Source organism: Microtus oregoni, unplaced genomic scaffold (assembly GCF_018167655.1).
Source record: "Microtus oregoni isolate MIOR12 unplaced genomic scaffold, Mior012 000138F_ref0000102, whole genome shotgun sequence".
NCBI classification, from domain to species: Eukaryota; Metazoa; Chordata; class Mammalia; order Rodentia; family Cricetidae; genus Microtus; species Microtus oregoni.
Genome location: NW_024544788.1, coordinates 1,265,492 through 1,277,159, shown reverse-complemented (window position 1 = coordinate 1,277,159; position 11,668 = coordinate 1,265,492). Strand labels below are relative to the sequence as shown.

General features: G+C 44.0%; 1 protein-coding gene across 1 annotated transcript; it reads right to left on the bottom strand.

Annotated features, from left to right (window-relative positions):
* Positions 1-3,105: 3,105 nt before the first annotated feature.
* LOC121444698 (paired mesoderm homeobox protein 1-like) lies at positions 3,106-11,208 on the bottom strand. The gene is made up of 3 exons (XM_041646603.1): positions 10,793-11,208; positions 9,608-9,653; positions 3,106-3,201 (listed from the first exon to the last, which is right to left on the bottom strand). The coding sequence occupies exons 1-3, from the start codon at positions 11,206-11,208 to the stop codon at positions 3,106-3,108; spliced, it is 558 nt and encodes a 185-aa protein (XP_041502537.1).
* Positions 11,209-11,668: the final 460 nt, after the last annotated feature.

The following is an 11,668-nucleotide window of genomic DNA, read 5'->3' as shown; positions in this document are numbered from 1 at the left end:
GCAGCCGTGACCCTGTCCAGATACATACATCAAAACCATGGTGCACTGGGCACCTGCTGATGGTGGCAGGAGCTGGAGGGATCCTGGTACACAAAGACCCATGGATGAAAATCTGTTGCCTAGAATTGTCAATCTGGGCCTTCTCTTTGAAATCTTATGTTATTTTTCATAATGTGTATGAGTCTTTACATGTATGCATGCAGGGGCCTGTATAGGCCAGAGGAGGATGTCCTCTTCCCTGGAGCTGGAGTTACAGGAAGATGCAATGTAGGGTTAAGCCAGCCCCTTAGGGGGCGGGCTTGCCTCGGGTGAAAGTTTACTTATAAATCTGGCACGTGGGAGCCCGCACACTCCTGCTTCCTGTGCTCCGAGGGAACCTTGGTCCTGGAAGTCTATTTCTTCATTAAAGCTGTATATATTCTTTACAATCTGCCTGCATTCGTTTACGCCGCTACAATGCAAGACACCATAGGTTCTGAAAAATGTACCATGAAAGAGCATGACTGGTCCATAGGTGTTGAAAGAAGGCCACCTGTGTGTCTCCTGACTGCTCAGCCCAGAAATAATCTTACAGAAACCATATTATTTGCAATGCTGTGTAGCCAATAGCCAGAGCATATTTGTGGCTAACTCATATCCTTATCTAACCCATCTCTATTAATCTGTGTATCACCACGTGGCTTTGGATTAACAGCTAAATTTCTGGAATGCATCGCTGGAGGAGCTACATAGCTTCTCTCTGGCTTTGCTCTTCTTTCTCCCAGCATTCAGTTTTGTTTTCCCCACCTAGCTCTGTTTCCATATAACTTACTAGAGGCCCAAAGCAGTTTCTTTTTAACCAATGATATTTACAACATACAGAGGGGAATCCCACATCATCACATATTCGCTGTGCCATCTTTCTATGCCCTTATTCTGGGATTTGTTTGGCCCCAAGAGATGTGTGTTGGTTTGGAATGTTTTGTTGTGGGAATGACAGTCATGGGATAAGAACACAGATCCCAATGGGGTCATCTCCTCATGTGTATATTAGACACATATGTGCCCTCCTCTCCTGGAATGTGAAGCTGCAGGTGCTCTCCCTGGCCCCACACCAGGACCTGGTTAGGAGCAATGGGCCCCTTCCTCACTGTTCTAAGGTCTCTACAGAGGAATCTTCCTCTGCATTTGTAGGGCTCTGATCCACAGGCCTACTTTGTGTGGCCAGGCACTGTCAGTTTCTCAGGACTATAATAAGAGCCTGACTGCATTCTGTGGTAGTACACCCCAGGGAGGCTTTGTCACCTACTGAACCTCACACACACCCCACCTCTGGCCTGAATCTACCTTTCTTCTAGGTCCTGTACATGTCCCTAATCAAGCATCCATCTGGGTGCTTATAATCCCAGCACCAGAGTTCCCAGTTCCTCTTTGAGTAGAAGGATGTTGTCTCAGGGTTTCTGTCACTGGGACAAAACACCATGAAAAATGAAAGTTGGGGAGGAAGGGTTTTATTTTATGTACACTTCAGCATTGCTGTTCATCACTCAAGGAAGTCAGAACAGGAACTCAAACAGGGAAGGTTCACAGACACAGGATCTTATGAGGAGGCTATGGAGGAGAGCTGCTTACTGGCTTGCTTCCCATGGCTTACTCAGTCTGCTTTCTTATAGAACCCAGAACCACCAGTCCAAGAAGGGCACCTTATACTGTAAGCTCGGCTCTTGCCTGTTGATGAATAATTGAGAAAATGACTTTGAGTTGGACATCATGAAGGCATTTCCTCAACTGGGGCTCCTTTCTCTCTAATGAGTCTAGCCTGTGTCAAAATGACCCACAAAAACACCCAGTACACACGGTATCTGTCCTCTGGACACTCTTTCTGTGGGAATTCACATCCTCCATCTTTCCACAGTGTTTCTGCAATCCACAACTTTCCTAATACAAGGCTGTACTACAACCAGTCTATCTGCCCATCCTCTGTCACACCAGACTTCTGTATGTCTGTCCTCAGTACACAGTCCTGTTTACCCATCTTTTCTATTGCAAAGTCTAGATTCCCACGTTACCATTACTCAGTTTAGAAAGAGACTTTAACAAACCCTGCTACACCACCTTTTCTAGAGTCTGTCATATGTCACAAGTAGTCACAGCATCAAAACCAGATCATGACTTGGCCACTTTCTCACAGGTCATGTGTTCTAACTCCACGACATACACCACCATATTAATGCCACCCTGATGTGTCCTCCCTGCTGGAACTCAGGCATAACCCTCTCTATAGGCTCTCCACACTGCCTCTCCTCCAATCACCCTTGGGCTAACATAGCCCATTGCTCCCTGCATGCTCTGAAGCCTGCATCTTATGTTTACCCCTAACCTGGCCTTGTGCATCTACTAAGAATCCTTCTCCTCTCCTGCCTGACCTGGGAGGAATCGATCAATATACCTCTTGTGCATTTCGGGCTAGGTGTGGGAACACAGAGGAAGCCTCTTTCTAATGGGCATGGGATGGCCTCTTGTGTTTCCTATGAAAAAGTTGGATCTGTTTCAGGAGGACTCCTAGTACCATAACTATACCAGAAAGGAGGGACAGAGATCAGACCTGGGGGCAGCCTAAGTAACTGGTCACACTCCCCTCTGATGAATGCTCAGAAAGTAGTCTTTTTGTATTTGTTTCAGTACAAGAATTAACTCGTAGATTTGGGGGAAACTCTGTTTTTGTCATGAACAGTCTACTGACTGGGGACTTGTCCTGTTCCTGTTCTTAGGTGTTTGTTCCCACAGGGTCAAGTTAAGGTGAGGATGGTACAGTGTGACAAGAGAGAAGAATATATGTCTGAGCAAGGATTGCCGTCGGTCTTGAGAAACTTTTGTGACTTGTGGAGTAGTAAAGATGACTCAGGGTTTGATCCCTTCCTTTTATCTTCTGTTAAATATTTTATCAATAATGGACATACACACCTTACTGACCCCCAAAAAGGACATGAAATATTTTGAATACACAACTCTTTATTGCTGAAGGGATAAGGTGTCACAGCCATCAGAAGGTGTCAGTGAAACCTGAAGATCCTGTCTTCATCTGGGGCCTGGACAGGATGATGCTTCAGGACTCCTACAAAAGCTTTACTGCAAGGTGTCCTGGCCATCAGCAGATGCACACTGGAGAATCTCAGACTGCTGATGTTTCCTGTATTGGGCTCTTCTTTTCTTAAACCAGCTCTGCAATAACATGGTGAAAGAGATGGCTTTAGTGTATTCAACAGTCAGTATCACAAGAGGAAAACACAACTCTGTGTAACAGTAATGCCAGTGAGGCTTTAGATTGACCAGACTTTTCTAACCAAGGACACACAAAATCCTATGCAACCCCAGCCCTGGAAGTCGGAATTCAGAACAACCGGAAATGGGAAATTCATTAGCTAGTACCTTTCCTGTCTTATGTCCTTTCAATGAAATGGGAAATATGGCTCTAAGAAAGAGAACGGGGATCAGTAAATCAGGTTATGGAGAAGACCAGATACCAAAAGGTTTTCAGGGATTACTATCTACACACTCTCTGCCAAGGACAATGTACATCATCATGCCCTTGAATTATCTGGATTACTTGAACTACTGCTTAGAATAATGATATCTCCTCTGACTCTCTGGAAAGTCACACCCCACTGCATGAATTCTTGTCTATGTAATCCTCATGATATATGCCTATAATAGAGAAGATGGGAGAGCTCATATTTGGCCTTGAATCTATGTTAAAAAAGGCACAACACGTTCCATTTCTGGTTCTGTTTAAATAGGTGCAGGAACAGCTGAAACAACTGCCATAGATTATTCAAATTTGATTGTTTGAGATGATCCCAAGATTTCTGATCTAAGTTGAAGAGCCAGAAAGCTGAATATATTACTAATTTCTTTTACTGTGACCCTGTACTCTTTTATCCATGAAAGATCTACAAAAATGCAAGGCCCTTGCTGGGTGACTGTGGAGGTTTCTGTGTCTTCCCATAGAGGCCTCTTATCTCCTATGCACAGGAAAGGAAGCTGCTGCGAAGTGATGGGCCAATGCCTGGGCCAAGTCTGGTTTCCAGCAGGCTTCCTAAAATTCTGCAACCTATTGGTCTAAGAGAGGAGAGTGAAGATGGAAGATGAGGTGTTGGGAATGGTCTGCCCTTGCCCTGGATTGCATACATGAGTAACTGATTTTAAATAAGTAGAAGAAAAAGGACTGGGAGATGATGAGGAAAAGAAGGTGGAAAGGGTAAGTGAGGGGAAAAGAATAGTCGATAGAAAGAAGAAAGAAAGCAGAAGATAAGAGAAAGGGAAGAGGAAAAGAAAGGGAGAGAGAAAAGCTCAAAGGAAGAAAAGAAAGAAGACATATATCAGGACATTGTTATCAGCCTCTGGTGACTGGATCCCTATAGCTTAGTGTCAGCATTAACTGGACCATTGATTCTTGTCCTTATCAGACTAACGGTGGAACCCTGCATCTTCACCTGCATGGCCAACTGCCTCAAACAGAAAATAAACTCATTTAAGTTACTGGTCCCTAGAAACAACTATGTCCTCCTAGAACAGGATGAGTCAATGATTTGACTCATGCCCTCGACCTAGTGGGAAATGTGACAGGTTAAGCCAGGGAAGAGGTCCCTTCATCTTCTATTCTTGTTGAGGCCTTTTCAGGTAGAAATAGAATTTGATCTCTGTGATGGAGAATCCCACGGGAACTTAATTAGGTCTATTCTAGGGACCAAAGATTAGGAATGTTCCAGCAAACTTAGCTGTGGTTAAACTACCTGTTTGAATGAACCCCTCCCCCAGCTTACTGTTAATCTTAGCTTCAGTAAACAGCTTGATTCAAACTGCTTACTTCTGCAAAGGCATCTGCATCTGCTGAGCTAGATGCTAGGACATCTAGGTTTTAAGATGCCCTAAAACCCCCATGTTCTGGACAGCTGTGTCCACGCCTCGGTGCCCAGATGCATGGGTGTCATCCTAGTCAGCTGGAATAAAGACTTTCCATTAGCTATAGACCGTTTAAGTGGTCATCTCTGCTCACAACTATGGAGTGCTCTATCCTAATTGGAATGTGTTCATAACCTCCTCCCTTCAAGGCTCAGAAATCAAAGCAGAAGAACAAGCAGAAAAACTGGAATATCCAAAGGTGCTGGATGACTCTAAAGGAACAAAAATCTATTTTCTGTACAAAAGGTCAAAAACCAAAATGAAGTCAACACAACACACTTCAACAATATACTTGATTGTACTGCCTTGTACAGACACCTCAATCCTAACTCCCAGTGGGGCTCCACACAAGACGCCCATGTCAGGAAGGACAAGGGGTGCTGTGAGATTCACCACTTAGGATACTGGGATACCTGCTTCCTACTTCCCCTCACTGTCAGAAAACAGTCTCCTTCTCTCCCTATCTCCTCCTTTGCCTCATGCTCTTCCTCCTCCTCATTCCTTCTCTTTTTTGTCCTTCCAGCATCTTCTCCTTCTGTTCCAGTGTTTCTGGATCTCCTCTGACATATTTTTCTTATCTAAACACATAATTTCTCCCAGGTGAACTGCTTTACTCTCATGATTTCAGCTCACCATTTATAGATGGATGGCTTCTTATTGCTCCAGCACCTTAAGGAGGTGGGGTGATTACAAGGTATCACACTTGCCAAAAGAGTGTGCAAAGTCACAGCCTATCCCCAGCTCAAACAAACAAACAAACAAACATCCTTCCCAAAGTGTTATTAGAGCTAACACTACTCCAAGGGAGGCCTGCACAGAGATGTGATGTTGTCATCTATAGGATTAGGGAAATGAGCCAATTCAGACAATTCATTCAGATATCTTGGGACTCCCTGCTTCCATCATGTAGGTAATAAGGGTAGGTTACTGTCACCTATGGACTTTTGCCCTCCCCCTCTTCCATGCCCTCTAAATTTTTCTGGGCTCAGAACAAAAGCTGTGGTCTCAGTAAGAGTTGAAGCTTGATAGTGATGCCCTACTTCTTGTCAACATGAAGAGCATCCTGGGCTCTGTTCTTATACCAGGACATCCAACGTTTTTAGGCTGAACCTCCAGTCAGGAATGTGATCTGTAACAATGTGGAGAGCAGTTAACAAAACCGCCTCTTCCTTAATACATGACATCTAGAGCTTAAGTGAATAAACCTCTAGAGCTACAGTGCATCAGCCTCTTTAATCCTGCAATGCATCAGATTCTGGAATGGCAGTGAATCAGACTCTCTGGATCTTCAGTGCTTCAGCCTCTAGAGCTTCAGTACATCAGTCTCTCTGGAGCTGCAGTACATCAGCATCTCTAGAGCTACAGTGCATCAGCACCTCTAGAACTTCCATGCATCAGCCTCTCGGTAGCTACACTGCATTAACCTCTAGAGCTGCAGTACATTAGCCTCTCTGGATCTGCAGGTCATCATCCTCCAGAGTTTCAGTATATTGGCCTTTCTGGAGCTGCAGTGCTTCAACCTCTAGAGCTGCAGTGCTTGACATCTAGAGCTGAAGTGAATGAGCCTCTAGAGCTGCAATGCATCAGCCTCTCTAATCCTGCAGTGCATCAGTTTCTCTAATGACAGTGCATCAGCCTCTTTGGAGCTGTAGTGCATCAGCCCCTAGAGCGGCAGTAAATTGTCCTCTCTGGAGCAGCAGTGAATCAGGCTAGATAGCTGCAGTTCATAAGCTTCTCTGGAGCTGCAGTGAAATCAGCCTCTAGAGCTGCAGTGCTTCAGCCTTTCTGGAGCTGAATTGCATCAGCCTCTCTGGAGCTACAGTGCATCAGCTTTTCTGGAGCTGCATTGAATCTGCCTCTCTAGAGCAGGAGTGCATCAGCCTCTAGAACTGCACTTGATCAGACTCTCTGGACTTGCAGTTCATCGACCTCTCTGGAGATGCAGTGCATCATCAGTCCCTCTAGAGCTGCAGTACAAATGGCTCTGGACTGATAGTCCATCAGTCTCTCTAGAGATGTAGTGCATCATCAGTCTCTCTAGAGCTGCCTCACATCAGTCTCTGGGGCTGCAGCACCTCTGTCTCTCTGGAGCGGAAGTACAGGGTCCTGTAAGCTTGAAAGCAGGAGAATTCCTCACTCCTTCAGCTTTTCTTATCCAATCACTCTTTCTCTCCATCCTGGGGGAATCTCCCTATTCTCTCCCAGTTTCTCCAACCTGAGCCTGGTCCTACTGTAGTTTACACGTTGTGGTGTTAGGATGTCAGTCATCAGGGGCTCCTAGGCAGGAATGCTATTCTGCACAAGCTACTGCTGCAGGTAGGGAATTTGCTTACATCAAGACTGCCCTGATCCATGCTGAAGGAAGTTAGCATGAATAGCACTCTGCATTGCTTTTCCCCTTTCTCATTTGCTATGGAGCAGTCAGTTTCTCTGGGCTCATGGCCTCAGCTTTTATCCCATGATCTAAACATTAGTCTTTAATGTCTGGAGGAAAGAAATTCATTTGAAAATAAGATAGCTACAGCTCTTTCTTCAAGTGAGCTCTATCTTTTTCCACATTCCAAAAAACCCACATGTTCAACATAGTCTCCTTTAAAGAAAAGGAATACTTTCAGATTTCAAGTTAGTCAACAGAAGACACACTTGACCGTGGCTTGGCACCTTTGCTTTTTATGTATTTGCAAACACATAAAAATTTGCAAAGGTGTCTGATCTGCATGTGTATCTATGTGCAAATGCACACTCGTGCATGCAGAGGACCAAGGTCAGAGTCAAGCATCTTCCTAGCTTGCTCCCCACCTGATTTACACTGGCAGGGTTGTCCATGAACCTCAGCTCAGCGACGGACCTAATCTAGGTCTCCCTAAGGATCCGCAGTCTCTGCCTCCTGAATAAGAGATTCTGACTACAGTGTGAGCTGACACCTGCTAAACTTTATGCTGAGGGTCCCAACTCAGATCTTCAGACTCATGTGGCAAGAGCTTTATCCTTCGGGCCCTCTCCTCATTACCAACCTGCATTTTGACATTCTATAACTTCACCTGATCCCGTTCTCTTTACTCGATTAACTTAAATGAGCTCAATGTTATTCTTTTGTTTAATTGTAACAAAATTAACTCTTTAAAGCTGTCAGCCCCATACATGTCATAACACTGACATGACAATTTTGCATTGTTTTTAGATAATCTAAACACAGCATGGGGGAACATGAAGGTTCAACTTTGCTGCTTTCTACATCGGCTTTCCACACACTTACAAAGGTGGAGGGCCAACCATTTGCACTTGTGAGTGTCTTCCCACATGACTCTTGGACAAATTAAACACAGATAAGTTATGAAACACTGAATATCTCTCTGGCCTTACTTAATCCACACTTATAACTAAGTGTTTCTTTGTTGAAACAGAGCCCTGTTTTTCTCCTACTGCTTGCTACATCAATTAGAATGTCCCCAAGGTCACTTAGAGTCCTACTACAACAGTACATATAAGTACCCTGAAATGACCTGAGTGTCCGGACTTCAGTATTAATCACTGTACACATACCAGTAAACATTTATGTTTTCCTATATGCATGACCATATAATACTCAATGCTCTCTATATATATGATGTTCCCATACTGATTATAAGTGTTCTGTGAATCTCAAATGGCTGAAAGACATTTGAGGAAATGTTCAACATCTTTAGTCATCTGAGAAATGCAAATCAAAACAACTCTGTGTCCCATCTTACACCTATAAGAATGGCCATGATCAAAACACAGATGACAACTTATTCTGGGGAGTATTTGGGGTAAAGGGAACACTCCTGCATTGGTGGTGGGAGTGTAAACTTGTACAGCCACTTTGGAAGTAAGTATGGCGATTTCACTGAAAACAAGGAAACAATCCACCTCCACGCCCAGCAATACTACTGTTGGTTATATACCCCCAAACACTCAATCACACCACAAGAACACCAGCTCAAATATGTTCATAGCAGCATTATTCATAAGAGCGAGAGCCTGGAAACAACCTAGATGGCCTTCAGTCAAAGAATGGATGAAGAAAAAGTACATGTGCACAACAGTAAAAAAAAAATGACTTCTTGAAATTTGCAGGCAAATGGATAGATCTAGAAAACACCATATTGGGTGATGTAACTCAGAAACAGAAAGACAAATATAATATTTACTCACTCATAAGTGGTTTTAACACATAAAGCAAAGAAAACCAGCAATACCGGGAAACCAAGACAACAAAGAGGACCCTGAGACAGGCATAAATGGATCTACTTAGGAGGTAGGAAAAGACAAGATCTCGTAAGTAAACTGGGAGTGTGGGGGTCACAGGACAGAGAGACTGGGAGAAGGGAAAAGGGAGGGGAGCAGAGAAAAATATAAAGCTCAATAAAGACAATTAAATAAAATAAAAATGCTAAAAAATTGTGTGCATTTTTTAGTTTTTTTTTTCAATTAAGAGACTACAATGTCTCCAATAATGGGAAAAGACTTAATGGCTGCCCGTTCCATTTTAACTCTGGAAAACTTCAACACTCAGTGCTCAGTTACTATCATAACCCAGACAAGGACACCTCTCACCCACGCATGCTTTTCATATTGGGTACAAGAACATGGACCATGTCCTGAAGCAGAGTGCCCTGCCCAAAGTCTTTTCGGATTTACTGACCTGCACTCTGGATTCTCCCAGGAACAAGCGCTTTGCAAGGTCCTTTCTGAGAGAAGAAGATGGAAATTGGAGCTGTTAGTGAAATACAGCATTTCAGCTTGGCAAGATGAATAGACTTCTGGAAATTCATCACAGGCCAACACAAAACTATGTAGAGAAGGTGAGACCTAAAGTATGAAAGCGGCTTTTCAATGATCTCTATTTTATTTTATAAAAATAACCACATTGAGCAGGGCGGTGGTGGCACACACCTTTAATCCCAGCACTCAGGAGGCAGAGGCAGGGAAATCTCTGTGAGTTCGAGTCCAGCCTGTTCTACAAGAGCTAGCTCCAGGACAGGCTCCAAAGCTACAGAGAAACCCTGTCTCAAGAAACGAAATAAATAAATAACCACATTAATTGACATAAGGTGGATATGCTATAGTAGTAGAGGGATTACTTAGAAACCACTAGGTCTTTTTTATTTATTAATTTACTTATTTATTAAAGATTTCTGTATCTTCTTCGCCACCGCCTCCCATTTCCCTCCTCCTCCCCCAATCAAGTCCCCCTCCTTCGTCAGCCCAACGAGCAATCAGGGTTACCTGACCTGTGGGAAGTCCAAGGACCACCCACCTCCATCCAGGTCTAATAAGTTGAGCATTCAAACTGCCTAGGCTCCCACAAAGCCAGTACGTGCAGTAGGATCAAAAACCCATTGCCATTGTTCTTGAGTTCTCAGTAGTCCTCATTGTCCGCTATGTTCAGCGAGTCCGGTTTTATCCTAGGCTTTATCAGACCAAGGCCAGCTGGCCTTGGTGAGTTCCCAATAGAACATCTTGAGTACAATTCCCATTATAAAACGGGGGCCATGAAGAAGAAGAGGATAAGAAGGAGGATGAAAAAAAAACAAAAAGAAAACTTAAAGAAGAAATTGAGAGGCATCAACCAACACTAGATAGATAGATAGATAGATAGATAGATAGATAGATAGATAGATAGATAGACAAATAGATAAATATAGATATAGATACAGATATAGATGTTGACTTTGACATCTTAAAACATACTTCCCATACTCAGCAACTAAACAGAGACTTCATGCTTGAGGCTCATAGCAGACAGGGCTCATAGTGTGAAGAACACACCTCCTAATGAGATGCTGATGGATGGGAGCTGGAACAGCTATTGAAACAAGTGACATACCTTATGATCTCATCAGGGTACTTAGTTTTTTCAAAAACATCTTCCAACTCATTCAGCTGCCTGGGTGTGAGACCAAACTGGATCCTTGGCCTTGTGCGCCGGACCTGGGGCACTCTGCCAGCAGCCACATTCTCTTGCTCCTTCAACTGTGGGTTTCTGTAACCTTGGTGGCTCCCATGGCTCTCATGCCTGATGTCATCACCAACGTAGTTGAAATTAGCAACGTGGGTCACATCATCCTTGTAGTGTGGGATGCCCTGGTTCTTTGGTTTGTCGGAACCTTTTAGAGAACCTTCACCATAGATGACACTTTCTGTTGCTGCAGTGGCCCCGTGTTCAAAATCAAGGCTCCCCTCAATTTCATTTTCATACAGTGTGTAGACATTGGGTTCCACATGTTGGGATTGGAAAGCCATGATGAGACCTAAAAGAGAGTAGTGTCATCTCCATAAATGCTTTGTGGATTGAAATGACTTTGCAGCATGTGGGTTTTAGCAAGATTCACATCTGTCCTCTTTCCATCACACAAACCCTATAGGAGATACGTGCCCACTGAAGGTGGCTCTAGGGAGCATGTGCAGAATGGATCTAACATGGATCCAACCAAGTACACCAAAGCCTCGAGGAATGGAGTGGAAGAGAAAGAAAGCTGTTGCAGGTGCACAAGTAGGGATGAGGACATGCATTTACACCGAGCACATGGCCTCTGGGTGAACCCCTGGAGAACTCTAGCTTCTGTATCTCACTGGGTGCACACTGCAAGATCTGGGAATTAAGTGGACATGGTTATGTCAGCTAGTGTTTGTGCCAGTTTCCTTGAGAGGACACTGAAGGCACATCAACACTGTCCTCTACCTGCAGGAGTGTCATGCTTGT